This window comes from Uranotaenia lowii, chromosome 2, assembly GCF_029784155.1.
Source record: "Uranotaenia lowii strain MFRU-FL chromosome 2, ASM2978415v1, whole genome shotgun sequence".
NCBI lineage: Eukaryota > Metazoa > Arthropoda > Insecta > Diptera > Culicidae > Uranotaenia > Uranotaenia lowii.
In genome coordinates, this window is record NC_073692.1 from 93,802,518 (window position 1) to 93,821,902 (window position 19,385).

General features: G+C 39.4%; 2 protein-coding genes across 2 annotated transcripts in view; one reads left to right on the top strand and one right to left on the bottom strand.

Annotated features, from left to right (window-relative positions):
* The window catches only part of LOC129749308 (uncharacterized), a 113,577-nt gene that overhangs the window by 9,704 nt on the left and 84,488 nt on the right, over positions 1 to 19,385 (top strand). The window lies entirely within an intron of this gene.
* LOC129749313 (cytochrome c oxidase subunit 4 isoform 1, mitochondrial-like) lies at positions 2,418 to 2,978 on the bottom strand. Its single transcript, XM_055744257.1, has one exon. The coding sequence runs from the start codon at positions 2,955 to 2,957 to the stop codon at positions 2,418 to 2,420; it is 540 nt and encodes a 179-aa protein (XP_055600232.1). The 5' UTR covers positions 2,958 to 2,978.

Here is a 19,385-nt window from a genome sequence, read left to right on the forward strand (position 1 = left end):
TAAGAATTTGAAATTCCCATACAAAGATTGCAGCGGTATAATTTTCATGAACCACACAGCTCCAAAAAAATCGTAAAAAAAACTGATACACACATGAGGCCCTTGGAGCCAAAGGGGTAAGTGCATAAAAGCTTATTTCGAGAAAACGTGGTTTGAAGTTCTTATGTTGACCATTTTGCATACATTTTTCGAAAATTTGTGATTTCCTCTTGTTTGTAAAAGTATGTATATAATTTACTAAAAACTAAAAAAAAACACAATGCTTCTGATATGAAGGTCGTTTTGAAATTTTAATTCAAAATCAATCGTTTGTGCCCTTATACATTTTTTACTCGGTAGGCCCCATTCAAACCCGCAAAAATAAAATCGCTCCAAGTTAAATTATGCTTGCTTATACGTATAATTATTGAGAGCTTAAAACGGACTTGTAAAATATGAGATTCATCCGTACAAGACATCAGTTGATTTCTTTTCTATAAGCCAGAAAAAGAAATAGGTACCGTCAAACGGGGCATCATGCAACAGCGGGGTTCGATGCAACATTTATATAACACTACATTGAATCAATTTTTAATTTAATGTATTGTAATAAAGTTATCTTTTAATGATAACAAAATGATGATGACAAAATTTCTCGCATCTTAAGCTAGTTGTCATAAGTTTTTTATTTTTATGTAAAATTTGAAAAATCGAGCAATAAATGTACAAATTTTAACATTTTTTGATGCCGAAAAAAACTTTACCCAGTATGACGGATCGGCTTGACAAAATTACCTACAAATTTTTTACAGGTTTCCTCATATTATACCAACATTGTTGGTGTAAAAATATTTTTCGAAAAATCACCCAATTTTATTAAATGAACATTTTTAATATTCAGTTAGGTGTCTGGGGTTAAATGCAACAAAATGCAAATCAAAGAAATACCTTGTAAATCTCGTTTCCATGTGTTGGAATATGAATGTTTTGAATCACGCGTTTGTAAACATTTAAATTTCATTCATCCAAACATTTATTTTTATGATTTCAGCTTTTAGAATTTTTCGTAGTATTATTTAACCCCTAAATGTATGCAGCATCCTTGATTTCAGAAAAAATGTGAAAATTTGTTTTTACAGACCCAAAAACTACTGCAATTGGTGATGTCATGTGTAATGGTCTTGAAAACATCGCAAATATATTAAAAATTATGAATTTTCGTACGTGTTCATAAGATTTTTCATTAATAACAAAGTTTGTTGCATGTTATCCCATTTTCTAAGAAGGGTGAAAATCGCATGTTTTTAGAAAATTAAAAATAACTGAAGAAACCAATAATTTTTTTAACTACGCCAATTTGATGTCCCAGCATCCTTAAAACTTTTGATGCATAAAGGATACGATTAACTTTGAACATAAGTTTTTTAGAAGCTATTGAAGTTGAAAATTGTTGCATGTTGCCCCAGTTGACGGTACTAAACTTTTGTTTATTCGAGAAACAAGACAAAGCATCAAAACTTGAAATGTTAAAGTTTAACTCTAATGTTTACCGAATGCCAACTTCTCAGCTTCCGTAAAGGTCCTATCGGTTTAGAACTTCCTCCGTCAAACATTTGAAGCGACGAAACGATTGATTGGCTCAATTATCAAATAAGCTTAGATAAATTGAAACTGCTAGCAAAAAGCAAAACAAAAACCAACAACACTCCAAAGGTGATTGTCTTCATTATTTGCAGTTTACGGCCAATAATGTATTAGCCGCCCGGCAGATGAGTAATGGCAAATATGTTCTGTTAATAAAATAAAATCATGAAACCAGCGAACGTCTACCACACAGGTGGAACTACAGTAAACAATTTCTGGAAGGAAGAAGCTTCTCAACTAGTAGAATGCATCATACTTAAGCCACAACAAATTCTCAACCAATCGATTCTTGCAAATTTTTATATAAGAGCATTTAAACAAAACCAATAAAATTTTGAACTCACGTTTTCATAAATCAAGCAGTTGTTGGCCAGCGCAGCCGACTTATTGGATCAGATTGGATGACCTTTAAGGTCGTTTGCATTTTCACTATAAGCTACTAGCTTAGCGCCAGCCTCGGATCAGGTTTTGTCAAGAAGCGAATTGTTTTTTTTTTAATTTATTTTTTGCCTCCAGCACCGTTGCTTCCGTCCTGTTCGAAGAATGCAAGAAATTGTAAAGATTGAGTGATTTCGCATGCATTTATTTAGGAACAGATTGAAGCTGTCAGGATGTGGATTCCTAGAAGCGATTTTCACAATGTCTGAAAAATAAAATCGGATGTGACTTAGAAAATGAACTTTTGCTTCAAAATTAAATAAAAAAGTCAAATAATTTAACTCTTTCTTTTATTGAGGGTTCATTGGACAATATCAACTACAGAATTACTAAAAATAATAAACAGGACGTCATAATCATTTCCATTTTTTGTTCTCGTAGTCCCACTTTGACGAAAGACCGGTTATGCCGTCAATTTCCAGCGTAAGAATGCGCTTCAGTTGCGCCTTTCTCCTTTCCTCGCTGAAGGTATCCGGAATTTGATCGTAAACGAAGCCCCTCATGAAGAGACCCAGAAGCAGGGAGCCAGCAGTACACAACAAAACGACTCCGGCGCACAGCTTCCACTCCCCGGTAGGATGTTTCATTTCCGAGAACGTCTGGCAAAAGGATGCCCGGTAGAGTGCTTTCTTGTCCTCTATCGACATTTTGTTCCAGTCGCCCTTTTCCTTTTCGCGAAGAGCCATCACTTCCGGACTCGGTTCCCGGAAACGGATGGCCGGCAAGGGAAAGTCAAGCCGATCCGCATAGATCGGCAGGTTGCTCCAGCCACAACCGACCACTTCGCGTTTTCCGATCCGGGGCAATATCATCCGGTAAATCGTTCGGCATCCCAGCAGCTTCTGGATCTGGGCATTGGTCCGGAGGAGCGTAGATGGAAGATTTTGAAGAGCCATTTGAACAGTTTTTCTGACTAGTTATTAATTTGAAAATTGACTTTTAATGAAAGACGATCAACGACTACTGTGTTCGGGTTCAACTCGATCAGAAAACTGAGTTACTTTGATGTTTTATATTTGTTTTAAGTATTGACTGGTGGCTTTGGAATTTCTCAAAGCATTCGGGTGATGAATTTCCATGTGCCCGAAAAAATGAAGATGAAATTTTATCCAACGTATGACAGCTGACAACGGGAAATGCTATTCTCTCATTTCTTGGAAAAAGCCGTACCTACCTGAAAAAATTCTCATTTTGAACACGTTACACGTCAAACCATTAAAAAAATAAGTTGAAAAGCCCACAGATGAATAGACCGGATGAACGTTTAACCACAGAGAAACAGACGTGACACTTCGAAGAAAAATCTAACTTTTTTTCGCAAAACTGCTTGCATTGCCATCTGGTGTCGACATTGCCTATTATGACAAAATCCAGCCGTGAACCGGTTAGGAAAATGTAAAACCATCATGATACCCATGAAATCAAACTTTTCATAATATAATGTAAACAAACTGATTTGGATTATTGTTGACATCATGCATCATAAGTCCAATTTAGAAAGTGCTTTGTACTTACTTTTTGATACCTAAAATCCTAATGGTGCTCGGAAATTTGTTTTCGCGTAAGTGCTGGTAAACGGTGGATAATGTGCAACACGAGACCCCATAGTGGTCATATCACCTCTTATTCACAACTCCTATCTCTACCTCCCTGCGGTGCCGGCTGGGGTGCGAGTAACCTAAGCGGAGATCGGGTACCCAACCCCGGTGGATGCTTTGGTCGCATGCAGACTGAGAAGGTGGCCGCACGCGTCTGTTCCCCAGGTCAGGGGCGGCGTGCAACAACAACCGAGCGTCTGTTCTCCAGGTCAGGGGCGGCTCAAACAGCGTCTGTCTTGCAGCAAGCGGCTGAATTTATGAAATGCGGCTCCCGCCAGCTAAGTCCAAGATGGCAGCCCCATCGCGGGATAGGGACTTTAGGCTAACAACCTACTGCTCCCGATTCATAACTTGTTACGGAATCCGAAAGAAATGACCGATCTGAAACTTTGGCGACGACTTTTAGCATGAAAACACGGACACGAATTGGAACTTGGAATGTTTTAACCCTTGCCCAACAAGGCAAACTGGAACAACTTGCTAGAGAGGCTAGCCGCCTCAAGCTTGAAATTCTGGGACTGAGCGAAGTCCGTTGGCCTAATACTGGAGAACACAAGACACAATCCGGGCAAGTCCTGCTTTACTCTGGCATACGAGGAGAACATGCTACTCGGGAACAAGGAGTTGGTTTCCTGTTAAGCCCGCAGGCCTACGCGGCCCTCATTAGATGGGAACCGATAAACGAAAGAATAATCGTAGCCAGATTTAGAACACGGGTTAGAAACCTTACAATGGTCCAGTGTTATGCGCCAACTGACGTTGCCGATTTGCAGGAGAAAGAGCAGTTTTACAGTCAACTGAACAGCGTGGTAGAGAGAATTCATAAGGGTGACATTCAAATCCATTTGGGCGACTTCAACGCAAAGATTGGCTCCGACAATCAAGACCTTGAGCGCATCATGGGGCGCCATGGCCTAGGACAGATGAGCGAAAACGGAGAGCTGTTTGTAGAATTTTGTGGCAATAACAACATGGTGATCGGTGGATCGCTCTTCCCCCATCGACCAGCACATAAGGTCACTTGGGTATCCCGAGATGGCCGAACAGAAAATCAAATTGACCACATCTGCATCAGCCGAAAATGGAGAAGGAGCCTTCTTGATGTCCGCAACAAGCGAAGCGCAGACATTGCATCTGACCATCACCTCGTCCTCGGCGAGATACGACTGAGAGTTGCGCGTGTCCAACGGCGCGAGGAGAAAGTCGGGTGTCGATACGACGTCCGCCGGTTGGAGAATCCAGAGGTGAAAAGGGCATACGTTGAACAGCTAGAATCCCGAGCCTCGGAGCTGCCGACAGACGGAACAGTCGAAGAACAGTGGTGTGGAATCAAGAATGCCTTTATCACGACGAGCCATGGTACTCTCGGTAAAGTTTGTGGAAGAAGAAGTGAATGGATGTCGGATGAAACTTGGAGGATGGTCGATGATCGGAGAAAGGCGAAAGTCGGAATTGAGCAGGCATGTACCGGGTCAGCCAAAGCAGCCGCCCGCTTACGATATGCGGAGCTGGAAAAGGCAGTTAAACGAGCTTGTAGACGAGACAAGAGAGCCTGGACAAACTCCCTAGCCGAAGAGGGGGAAAGAGCCGCCGCCAATGGAGATATCCGATTACTTTATGACATTTCTCGCCGCCTAAGTGGTGCAAGGACTAATGCAAGAATGCCGCTGAAAGACCGAGCAGGTCAGTTATTGACCGATCGAACAGATCAGCTCAAACGATGGACTGAGCACTTCGAACAACTCTTCCGAGTCACGAATAGCGATGGCCAACAGAATCCGCAGCTTGAAGTGCCAACAGTAAGTCGCATAAATGGCGTCAACTCGGAAGCGCCCTCGCTGGCTGAAATAGAAACGGCAATCAAAAACATGAAATCCAACAAAGCACCTGGGATCGATTGCATCCCTGCTGAAATGCTGAAAGCCGACCCTGCCCTGTCAGCACAAATGTTGCACCGTCTTTTCGCTGACATCTGGGATACTGCAACATTCCCGGCCGACTGGATGCAGGGTATCCTCGTAAAGGTCCCGAAGAAAGGAGACCTGACAGAGTGCGGTAACTGGCGAGGCATAACGTTGATCTGTACAACCCTCAAAGTACTCTGCAAAGTGATCCTGAACAGGATCCAGGAGAAAATCGACGCTACACTCCGACGGCAACAAGCTGGATTCCGATCCGGACGATCATGTGTGGACCACATCACAACGCTACGAATCATACTGGAACAAATCAACGAATTCCAGGACTCTCTTCTGCTGGTGTTCGTTGATTTCGAAAAAAGCATTCGACCGACTTAATCATGAAAACATCTGGGCGGCTCTAAGGCGACGAGGGGTCCCAGAGAAACTAGTCCATCTCATCGAAGCACAATACGAGGCATTTTCGTGCAAGGTCTTGCACGATGGTGTCTTGTCCGAACCAATCCCGGTAACTGCTGGAGTGAGACAAGGATGTATCTTATCACCGCTACTTTTCCTCATCGTAATGGATGAGATTCTGACTGGATCGATCGACTGTGCACCGAACCGAGGATTGCCGTGGAATCCTTTAACAATGGAGCAACTGAACGACCTTGACCTGGCTGACGATATTGTTTTGCTCGCCCAAACACAACCGGACATGCAGAGCAAACTCGACGACCTCACCGATAGTTCCAAGGCAGCAGGTCTCAAAGTCAATGTCGGAAAGACCAAGTCGATGGAGATCAACACAGGAAATCCCTCCAGTTTCATGGTAGCTGGGCAACAAGTTGAGAAAGTGGAGTGCTTCCAGTATCTTGGTAGCCAGATAACGCCTGATGGTGGTACCAGGAAAGACATCGAAACCCGGATCAGAAAGGCCCGATTTGCGTTTGCGAGTCTCCGAAACATCTGGCGGTCAAGCCAGATCTCTCTACGAACAAAAATCCGAATCTTCAACTCAAACGTCAAATCCGTATTGCTGTACGGGTGCGAAACTTGGTGCACATATGCGGTAACGACGCGAAAACTGCAAGTATTTGTAAACCGCTGCCTGCGGAACATCATCCGCGCTTGGTGGCCTGGCAACTGGATCTCGAATGAGGAATTACATCGCCGGTGTCATCAAAGGGCGCTAGAAATCGAGATTCGGGAACGTAAGTGGAGATGGATTGGGCACACGCTGCGAAAAGATGAAAACGAGATTTGCAGAGAGGCGCTTGACTGGAATCCAGAAGGTCATCGAAGAAGAGGCAGACCCAGAAACTCGTGGCGGCGAAGCCTAGCCGCTGAAATCCGAACTGTCGACGATAATCTTGACTGGGACCAGGTGAAGTCGCTGGCTCCGGATCGTCAGCAGTGGAGGTCTTTTACCACGGCCCTATGCACCGGAGGATCGGCGCGGGATCATTAAGTAAGTAAGTAAGTAAGTGCTGGAAGGCATTAATAAATGATTGAAGAAAAATGCAATTCTCTAATTAACACATTTGTGTCATACTCGTCATCCATTATCATACATCTGATTTGATTAAATGATACTCCGGTTAGAACTTCACAAAGAGTGACAGTCAACTGATAAAATACGTTCACCAATGAAGACTTTTCCTTAAAAACTATTTTAAAAAAGCTATTGGACGCCGGACCTCCAAATAATTCTTTCCTAAATTAAAAAGAAAATAATTTACATGATAGTGTTTTTGATGGTTCTGGACAGTTGCTTAATCAGGATTCGGGATCAACAGGAACTTTTTGAGTCTTGTTTATTCATGTGTTTAAAACAAAAATAAACAGCCTTTCAGAATAGGTATTTGATTGAAGTTTGTTTCAACATAAAAAAGTCATTTGCAGTAGGAAACTTACTCTGTATTTTCTAAGCAAAACACCTCAGATTATAAGGATATTAGAAACCGAATTGTTTTGTCCCTTATTATAATCCTTATTTTTTTGAGTTGAAATATTCCTTCTTCAACTTTTGCCAATTGGACATAAAAGAAATCACGGAACTGGTTCATACACTCGGCAGCTGTTGACGATTTTTCCTGATTCCTGCCTGAAAAAAATGATCAATCGTTTGTTGAGGTATCAAAAGGAACACTGCAGCAGTAACTATCAGGCACCACCTCTTTCGTATAAAATCAGGATCCTTTTGAATGGAAGGTACAAGGGCACTGGAAGTGAAGTTTCTTTGGGGTTTTGGGAATTTTAAACTAAAAAACTTGAAACACTTTATTATATAGATACGACGTGCTTTGTTTACTTCCAAGTTTGATGTGTTTGAGGCTCCATGGGAATATTACAAACAAACTGCTACTATGATGCGAAAGTTCATTTATATTCATACTAGTGCACCCTGGTGGCGACATTGCCTAGCTTCGAGAAATCTTGAACCGATTTGCGAAAACCGGAAACAGAGTGTCCCGTCTGTTTGTCTGTGGTTTAACTGTAAAACTTACAGAAAATGGACAGAGCTAGGTGAAAGACAAACAGTCAAACAGCCAATTTCGATGCCATCTTTAGTTCAAAATAGCGCCTTTCGTTTTTTTTAGGCATCCCTATATGACCAAAGATGTTAGAAACCCCCGATAGGAATGATATTCAATATGAATTTTGAGATGTTAGGAGGAGGGACTTCAAATTTGGATGTTAGATATAAGACGAGAACCATTGAGATGAAAAAGTAAAACGTAAGCAGTGGATCCTGAGACATGAGAATGTGAAGCGTAAGAAGGTAACTTGTGAGATGTGGAACTTGCACCAGGCCTAAAAAATTCCAAATTTTTTGAAAGTTCCTTTTTATTAGACTGTAAACACACTACTAACCACAATGTTCAGCTCTTTGAAGAGATAAATATGATAACCAAAAATTTTTTATCATTGCAACCAAATACCCAGAACTAGAGCTTGAGAACGGATTACGGTGGAACATGGAGCACTTTTTAAATTCATTTTCGAATTTTTTTGCTTTTTTGTAACACTAAAGAGTTTTGAAATATTTACTGAGATAAGGAGTACGAAGCATGATCATTGATAGCAGAATATTCAAACGACATTAGTGGCTATAACTAAATGTTTGTTACATAACCAGATGTCATGTTTCGGGGTAACTTTGATTACTATGGTTTGAACGTATATATCTCAACATCTTCCAAATTATTGTTTTGATGCCAATCAGCACAAAAGGCTTAAAACATAAGTAACACTTTATTTTTTGTTTGGACTCATTTGAATTTTTCAACGTTTTTTTTTCAAGAACAAATATTCTCAAACGATGGACAATGTTGCTGCATACATTTAGGGGCAAAAATTATAAATATTTCTCAATATTTTTTGGCCTCAAAAACAAATCAAATTTTACCTGCAATTCCCTAGGTACTCCCACTGTTCCATTGTTCTTTTTTTTTAATTTAAACTCAACCATTTGAAAGGGTTTTTAGCCATTTGTTCTCTCCAACCACAAACCAAATATCGCCTATTTGAAACTCAATTTATAGGCTTTCAAATGTAGAAAACAGTTTTCAGATATTTAAACATCAGACTTAGTTAACGATGGTTATCTGCCAAAATTTCATGTTGATCAAAGTTACCCAGGTGATCGAAGTTCCCCCAGTTTCCCTTACTTTTATACCATTTATAAAAAATCTTACTCTAAGATTAAGTTATTCATTCAAATATTCGAAATGCTGATTGCATCGAAAAGTGTAAATGTACATATATACATATATCAGCGTCCAGGAGATGATTTTAAAACTCGAAAATGGCTTACCATTCTTTTAAAGATGTTTGATAACAATTTTTGAGAAAACATAATTTCTCCATCTTCATCATATTTTTCTCCTCTTAAAATAATAAAAATAATTCGGCTATAAAAATTTATTAATATAGTGTCTTATAGTGTCCAAAATAAATTTTTGTGATCAAGTTTAAAAAAAAATCATGAAAGGTTCTATGAAAGCTTAAAATACGATTCAAAACTGGCTGATAAATTTTGATGAAAAAAACATTTTTTTAAAATGAAGAATTCCTGAGTGTTGACAAAATTTGCCCAGATACTACTTGGATTTTTGGTCGACGATAACCTGGTAGAGTCTGGGCAATTGAGTTCAGAATTGCACTGATTCTATACACTATTAATGCCTCAAACTATTGTGGTAATATTGGCAGTACATCTGTGGTACTACGTTCTATGCTTCATTCCATGTTTTTCATCCATCTCCGTTGTATTCTTCTTTTTTGGTTATTTTTTCGAATCATTTCCTGCCATTTTTGCACAAAAATTTTGAATTTCGACCGTTTTGAAAAAAAAAAAATGAAAACTACAAAGTCTGGAAATGTTTGGAAGAAATGTCAAAAGTATGGAAGTCTGGAAGTATGGAAACTTAAAAAATTGTTTGTCGAAATTCCAAAAATCGGGAAGATCTAGACAAAACCTGAATAATTTACATAGCGCAGATTCGTGACGCAGATTCGGAAACTTCTGAACAGATTGACTTTAAATTTAGCGTGGAGGAGTTATTGAAACCGAGCATTGTTCATACGAAATTTGGAGGCCCTTTCCCCTAGAAAGGGCGACTCCCATATATGATCGAATTGCTCATTTTGATTCATTTCAGAACCATAGTTGATAAAAATTGCCGAATTCACTCTTCAGTTGTCAAAATGCCGTCCAAGGAAGAAGAGCAGCGTATCAAAATTTTGCTCGCGCATTGCGAAAATCCGAGCTACTCGCACGCACAGCTAGCAAAATCGCTAAAAGTTGCCAAATCAACCGTTACAAATGTAATTAAAGTGTTTGGGGAACGTGTGTCGACAGCAGGGAAGTCTGGATCAGAAGGAAATCGAAAACCGTAAGCCGCTAAGACGACAAAGAGAGTTGCCGGTACTTTCAAGCGAAACTCTAACCTCTCTCTCCGAGATGCCGCAAATATGCTGGGTATATCGTCTACAACCGTGCATCGAGCCAAAAAAAAAACGAGCCGGACTATCGACTTACAAGAAGGTAGTGACTCCAAATCGCGATGATAAACAAAATACGACGGCCTAAGCGCGATCCCGGAGGCTATACACGACGATGCTGACGAAGTTTGACTGCGTGGTAATGGACGACGAAACCTACGTCAAAGCCGACTACAAGCAGCTTCCGGGACAGGAGTATTATACGGCAAAAGGAAGAGGAAAGGTAGCAGATATTTTCAAGCACATGAAACTATCAAAGTTCGCGAAGAAATATCTGGTTTGGCAAGCCATCTGTACCTGTGGCTTGAAAAGCAGCATTTTCATAGTTTCTGGGACTGTCAACGCAGGTATAACGCAGGAACAACAGAATTATTCACACAAATATACCAGATAAAAAGATTGTATTAAACTTACAAAAATATCATATAGCAACGAAAGTGGAGGCAATATATCTACAATGACAAGATTTCAACGATTCGATTTTCCAACAAAAAGCTTAATAAACGAAAAAAAAATTCCTCGTCCGAGATTTGAACTCCAGTCCTCCGAGTTCGCAGTCGGGCAGTAACGGGAGTCCCGACACGCTTCCTGTCTTAAGCAGGTGGCTTAAGCGCCACTTCCGAATGGAAGACCACCTGCCTTTTCTTATTTTGCCCAGCTGTATGAGACTCGGTCGCGAGTTCCTTTCGATTCCCTATTTTGGGAAAGAAGCGGAAGGGTCTCTGAAATTGTATCTGTACTTCGGCCCTTTCGAGCCGCCCCGAAGACGAGACGAAACCCTGCAGAAGTTCGTTAAAAGGAGAGTTAACCGTTGTTCGTTACGAAATGAGCCTGGGGTCTGATACGTTGGACGAGCTCCTACCCCTATACCCTGGAAACACAAAAGAACGTGATTGGTTTCGCGGCCAATCTCCGCAGAAAAGCAAATAAAACGCGAACAACGAACAACGTACAACCCCCGCTCCAAATACCCCAAGTCTTTCAGTGCATCATCGGATCAAGTACCTACTCTGGCCGATTTTCAAATTGTACATGAATCCATTTATTCTGCTTGAAACGTGTTGTGTGGTTTTACATTGGTGTAGTGTGTTAGGCCTAACTCATTCGTTCCACGTTTTTCCCTCTTTTAAAAATAAGCTATACGAGTAGTGCGTTTAGCGGAGGTGCATGGTACCCCGCAGTTATCGGTTGTTTACTGACTTTTCATCCGATCAGCGGATATTCCCGTTCGCGGGAAGAAATTAGGCTACTACGGCTCGCCAGTCCAGAAAAAGCTTAACAGTCCGTTCTTGTAACGTATCGGACTAATGTCTCGCGCTCGCGCAACGTAAATCGGCAATGTTGCGGGCCGAAAAGTGATACTGTACAGTTATCGCTATAGAAACAAGTCGGTTGGGTGTGAGTACTCACTCTGTTCCTTTAACTACAGTGGGGCTTTGGCGACGTCAATACCCCGCTGGTTTGCTGCCTTGTTGTGCTATGCCAATTTTGCTTCCTCGGTCGGCGAAAGCTGATCTGTGAGTGGATGTGAACATTCACAGTCAAATACTTATTTGCGACTGTTTTTACTCGGCTGACGAATCATGTTGCCAGAATGAAAGTCTGGCTAGGTGGTCGTGGCTCTTTGCTTACCAAGGATGCTGGTCGTGACTCGATCGGACCAGACGCAGGAACTGGTGAATGATGGAAATCGTGATATCGGCTGGAGGTCAACCACGCGGCTAGAGCGCGTGTTCTGGCTTTGGCTTTGCTGTTGGCTCGTCACCGCTGTTTCGCGGCCAAACTTGCGTGTGCCCACGTCTCGGATGCTAGATGGGCGTTCGCTGATGGTGTTGAACGACAACCCCGGCGGAATGCTGGTGGGCCGGGTTTTCTATCCCCTCCTGCTCGGCTCCGTTGGAATTGTAGTGGGCGTAAGGTATCTGGTACCCCAGAAAGAAACGTGGTTCGAGCTTCGGCTAAATCGTTAAGCTTCTATCATTTGTTTACGTACCTCCGTAAAGTACCTTTTTCACCTAAATGCACTACTATTTTCCCTATGTTTACACTCGTATCAAGTTGTTGCCTATAAGAGGGCTGATATATAGAATTAGAGCACTCAGTCTGGGAATCGCAAGTTGTTCTTATTTTAATTACCGCAACGCGCATGAACTACTTTAGATCACGACTCTTCGAATCACCAATCGTAAGTGGGTTGGGAGTCTCAAGAGTCCTCTGGCGACCTGATCAGGCTCCTTCACGTAACCGGAACTACCCGATACGATGTGATCTAATCGCGAAGTTAAACAATCAATTCGCCTTTCGCGAATTCTCGGATAGCCCTTGTCTTCCCCTTCGAGATACAAAACCAGGGGCCGATCTTTTGCAAGCCCAAAATAGGTGCACAAAGGCTCCCGAAAGAGGTCATTCACCTGACGCAAAATAGGAATGCGGCTGGTGATCTTGAGAAGCAGCATCTTAACCACATGTTTGAGACTTCCATCTGTACCGTTGAGCCGTCAACACGTACGCCGGAGCATCGTATCGTTGCTGTGTACCTGCAGGAACATTTTACATTATTTATTTTTTCCTTACCTGTTTTTCAATCAGCACTTTTCAGTGCTAAAATTATTTTCATTTTCTTTTATTCATATTTTCTCTTTTCTTTCCAGCATGGGGAAGTCTTCGGCCGGCTCAAGGGCCGGAAGAAAACGGATTGCTGAACCTAATCCAGGGCCATCTGCCAAAAAAGTTGAAATTTCCAATTCATTCGATGTCCTTCATAACATTGGTGATGAGGAAATATTCATATTTAATTCTGATAAGAGTACTAAGAAACCTTCTTCTTCTTATACTCTTAAAAACGAAAAGATTCCACCAATAACGGTCACGATTCCTGACTTCAATGCCTTTCGAAAAGAAATCGTCACTTCCGTCAAGGATGTGAAGATTTCTTTTCAGATCGGTCGAAGGGGAACTGCTCGTATATTGGCGGAATCTTTTAATGATTTTCAAAAGGTTTTAAATTATTTGAATAATAAAAAACACCAATTTTTTACGTACGACACTAGAGGTGATCGTCCTTTTAAAGTTGTACTTCGTGGTCTCACCGGCGATCAGACACCGGATGAGATCACAAATGAATTAAATTCTTTGTTAGGTTTTTCTCCAATTCAAGTAATTCAAATGAGGAAAAGAACCAACACGAATAATACCAGTAGTGTTGGTTTTGCTCCTGAACTTTATTTGATCCATTTTAAAAAGGATCAGGTTAATAATCTGCAAATTCTTGAAAAGGCTCGTCTTATGTTTCATTGTCGAGTCAAATTCGAACCTTTTCGTAAATCTTCTACCAATTTTTTACAAAACATTACGCAATGTCGTCGTTGTCAAGCTTTTTGTCATGGCACTAAAAATTGTAGAATGAATGCCAGATGCATGTTTTGCGGCTCATTCGATCATGAAAAATCTAAATGCCTTTTTGGTGGTGATAAGCCAAAAACAGAATTTTTTAAGTGTGCAAATTGCGCAGGTAATCACTCCTCGAATTCGCTAGATTGTCCCATCAGGGCAAAAATTATTGCTTCTAGGAAAAATCCCAAAGTTTCCAGAAAAGTTTCTTCTCCTCCTTCCTCTTTTTCGTCTTCACACGTCGGGCCGGCAAACAACCTGCCTGTTCGCGGTCAGCCTCGGTCAACATTGGAATCACGGCTGGGTAATACCCGAAGTGATTTTAATGTTACCTGGGCTGATTCTGCGCCACAGACTCGTTGTTTATCGTTCTCAGAGGTGGTTGAAAATGGGATTCCCTCTTCAGGTTTAACTAATAAAAATGGGAAAAAACCAAGTCTCAACGTTCATGCGAAGGCTTGGGAAAATCCCCGAAATTCAAATACTTGTTCTTCTCCTTCATTTTCTGATCCTAACAATTTTGTTGATTTGGGTGAGATTACTGAGGAAAAATTAAAATTTTTGCATCAAAATTTAATGGAAATGATGCAACTTATGTTGAAAGCAAATTCAATGTTTGAAGCTTTCCAAACTTCTTTTAATTATGCTAACAAAATTATTATGACTTTACGATTCCCTCATGGATCCAAATAGATGTTTAAACATTATGAATTGGAATGCTAGATCTTTGCTGGCTAACCAAGATGAATTCTTTTTATTTTTGAAAACTCAAAACATACATATTGCTGCCATCACTGAAACTTTTTTAAAGCCAGACAATAACTTGAAAAGCAATGCTTTCTTTAAAATTTTACGAAATGATCGACTTGATCGGCAAGGTGGGGGTGTAGCTATTGTCATCAATAGTCGTCTCAAATTTAGACTTCTTCCTTCTTTCAATACAAAAGTCTTAGAAACAATTGGAATTGAATTAGAAACTTCTATGGGGAAAATTATAATTGTTGCCGCATATTTGCCTTTCCAATGTAGCGGTGAACAGAAAAATTTTTTGAAGGGAGATTTACAAAAACTCACCAGAAATAAATCTAAATTTTTTATTATTGGTGACTTTAATGCAAAACACCGATCTTGGAATAATATTTCATCAAATTCAAATGGGAATATTTTGTTTAATGACTGCTCTGCAGGTTATTATACTGTTGAATATCCTAATGGGCATACTTGTTTTTCTTCAATTAGAAATCCCTCCACAATTGATTTGGTTCTAACGGATTTAGGCGAGCATTGTAGTCAATTAGTTACTCATGCGGACCTCGATTCAGACCACCTTCCAGTAACATTTTCTATATCTCAAAGTCCCATTGAAAACCCTTTAAAATCAACTTTTAATTTTCAAAAGGCTAACTGGGAGCGATATATGAATTTTATTGAACGTAATTTAGATGTAAACGTTCCATTGAATTCAATAGAAGATATTGATTTGGCTGTAGAAAATTTGACAACTTCAATAGTCAATGCTAGAGCCGCTTCAATACCTAAAGTTAAACATAAATTTAATCAACCTTTAATTGATGATGATCTTCAGTTTTTGATACGACTGAAAAACATTCGTCGACGCCAATATCAACGTACTAGGGATCCTTATTTGAAATTAATTTATTGCGACCTTCAAAAAGAGATCAAACGTCGTTTAAATTTCATTCGTAATGAAAATTTTGCTAAAGCAGTAGAGGATATAAAACCCTACTCAAAGCCATTTTGGAAATTAACTAAAATTTTGAAAAAGCCCCAGAAGCCAATTCCTACTTTGAAAGATGGGGATAAACTTCTTTTAACTAATTCAGAAAAGGCTCAAAAATTAGCCCAACAATTTGAGTCTGCTCATGATTTTAATTTAAACGTTGTAAGTCCAATTGATGCTCAAATTTCCCTAGAATTTGATGATATTCTTTCCAAGCAAAATGTGTTTGAAAGTTCTTGTGAGACAAATATTGATGAACTTAAATTGATTTTCAAAAAATTTAAAAATATGAAAGCTCCAGGGGAAGATGGGATTTTCTATATTCTTATTAAAAAGTTGCCTGAAAGCACTTTAAATTTTTTAGTTAAAATCTTCAACAAATGTTTTCATTTGGCTTATTTTCCCAATAAATGGAAAAATGCCAAAATAACTCCAATTTTGAAACCTGGAAAAAGTGCTTCAGAGCCTTCAAGTTATCGACCAATTAGTTTGCTTTCTTCTTTAAGTAAACTATTTGAGAGAGTTATTTTGAATAGAATGATGATTCACATTAATCAGAATTCTATTTTCCCTGATGAACAATTTGGTTTTCGTCATGGACATTCTACTATACATCAACTTTTGAGTGTAACTAATATGATTAACACTAGCAAATCTGAAGGTTATTCAACTGGTGTTGCTCTTCTTGATATTGAAAAAGCTTTTGACAGTGTTTGGCACAAAGGTTTAGTAGCTAAATTAGCTCGATTTGATTTTCCTGTATATCTCACCAAAATTATTCAAAATTATTTGACTAGCCGAACCTTACAAGTAAGCTATCAAAATTCATGCTCTGAAAGGACACCCATTAGAGCTGGTGTCCCTCAGGGTAGTATACTTGGGCCAATTTTATATAATATTTTTACTTCTGATCTTCCTGATGTACCAGAAGGAAAAGGTAGAAGATTATTTGCTGATGACACTTTGCTTTCAGCCAAAGGTCGAAATTTACGGGTGGTACGCAGTAGATTGCAACAAAATTTAAATTCCTTTTTGAATTACTTGAAAATGTGGAAAATTTCTCCTAACGCTTCCAAAACTCAACTTATTTTATTTCCCCATAAGCCAAGAGCAAATTTTTTAAAACCTAATGAAAATCATTCCATAACTTTTAATGGGGTTTCATTAGAATGGTCTGATCACGTGAAGTACTTGGGACTCACACTTGATCGGAATCTTTCTTTTAAAAATCACATTGAAGATATTCAATCTAAATGTAATAAATACACTAAATCTCTTTATTCTCTCATCAACAGGAAATCCCGACTTTGCCTGAAGAATAAGATGCTTATTTACAAGCAAGTCTTCCGACCAGCGATAATGTATGCAGTTCCGATTTGGTCTAGCTGCTGCGCGACGAGGAAGAAAGCCATCCAGAGGATTCAGAACAAGGTTCTGAAAATGATTTTGCGGCTTCCACCTTGGCACAGCACCGAAGATCTTCATCGGATTGAGGGCATTGAATCGATCGAAGAGATGGCCAACAAAATCATCTCCAACTTCAGAGGCAAATCGATGCAGTCTTCCATCGCAGAGATTCGTTCTCTTTATGTTTAGTTTAATTTTAAGATAGTGTTTAGTTTTAAGTATAAAATATTTTTGCTATTACAGGATGTTCTCCTACATTAAAAACTTGATTGCGCTCAGCAAATTTAAATCTTATAAATAAATTTTTATAATCTAGTTACTTATAGGGCTATGAACAGTTCATTATTGAGCTGAACACCTAGTTTAATGCAATAATGTAATATAAGTGTAATGATGATTTGATACAAATAAAGACATATTTAAAAAAAAAAAAAACCACATGTTTGAAAACGGAGTTGTGTCGGGAGATCTTTGCATTTACTGGCGCCGTGATGATTTGATGACTGTCTATTAGGGTGGTTGCTCTACCGCGAATTATTTTTATTTTATTTTCCACTCGAAACCGATTATGTTTAGGGTTTAGGTTATCTTGCTAGGTGAATTGTGTGTTTGAATTATTATTATTTCCTTACTGATAGTATTTTAAGATATTTTAAGTGTTTAATAATAAACGACTAATTTTATATTTTTGTGTATTGGTTTTACGAAGAATTTAAGTGGAATAATATAAGTACTAAATGAGGCGTTACAACCGGTATCTTACCACGATGCCAACACATCAGTTGATATAGTCTACGCAAAAGCTCTATAGGTGAGATTTTCTTTTTACGAACCGGTCAAAGGAAGAGACTGGAGAGAGTGTCAATTGAAGGACCGCCCATCTATCGAAAATCAGTTGGGGGGTGGGGGGGGGGGGGTGGTAGGCTTAATAGCGGCACGTTATCCAAACATACGGGAAAATTGTGTCGTAAATGAATGATAGAAAATCACTGAATACCAACGTGTTTACGATAGTTATTGAAAATGTCTTAATATTCGATTTGGATTATCATTTCTATTACGATTTCATGTTAGCTGGGTACTGTTTTGGCCGGATTTGGCATCTTGCCATTACGGTAAAAAAGCCATGGAGTGGTACGCCGCCAACAACGTGCAGGTGGTTCCCAAGGACAAGAACCCTCCCAACACGCCAGAGTTCCGCCCAATTGAGAAATACTGGGCTATTGACAAGCGGAACCTAAAGAAGACCAAAAAACTGCTAAGGACGAGCAGCAGTTCAAGGCAAACTGACTTTCTGCGACGAAGAAGGAGGACAAGGTGGCTGTACAAAATCTGATGGCAGGGGTTAAGCGTAATGCCCGGCGATTCGGATTTAGAAAAGCGGAAGCCTAATTGAGTATTTTTTCCTGAATTATACACTATTTAAACTTGAAAAAGAAATTTAATTTGATTTTTTAAATAAACGATTTCACCGATTTACACGCGTTTTCCTTTGACCAAATTTTGACCGTATCACCCTTTAGCTGGTGATACTAACTTGTCGCTGCTTCTGACTACAGTTATCGCTCGTTAATCGGACGCTTTTCAATTGGACATGTTCGGTAATCGGACGTTTCTGGGAGCTGAATGAATACGTTTTGTTGAAAAAATGGTTTTTGTACCCGGCTATAGTATCAAGCAATACTGTTGTTTTCATGTAAAGGCTGTTAAATAATTGAGTCTTTTAAAAATCATTTAATTGACTTTTTCTCAATACTCATCATTAAACTATCAATATTTGTAATGAAAAATAGTGTTTTGAGTCGAAAGTTTTGTCCAAAAGAATTTTTATGTCAAGGCACCCTCGGTAATCGGTCGTTTTCGGTCGGATGAACCCTTTGGTCCAAACAGCGTCCAATGAACGAACGATTACTGTATTTCAAATTTCTTTTTGGAGAATGCGGGAGCAAGAGATTACTAGTTGAACTTCAAACGTATATTACAAACATTTCTTCTTTTTTTTTAATCTTTAATGATTCCTTGGACGTCGTCGGCGCCGTTATTGATAATTTTCATAAAAATAGAGCATGAGTTAAGTGCATTGAGAATGTACTGTACCATTCTTTTGGACTTCGCAAAATATTGATGAATTCGAAGTGCATTTTGAAATAACATTTTTACTTACTTTAAGAGGAGAAATCACCGTGAATTTGTTTTATGAAATGAATTTGCGGCTTTATCGGTGAGGGTTAAAGAGTTGAAATGAAAGACGGATAGAAGAACAGAAGAAAATTCTAA

Excerpts from the sequence above, each read along its gene's own strand:
- LOC129749313 (XM_055744257.1), bottom strand. The coding sequence starts at position 2,957 with ATGGCTCTTCAAAATCTTCCATCTACGCTCCTCCGGACCAATGCCCAG.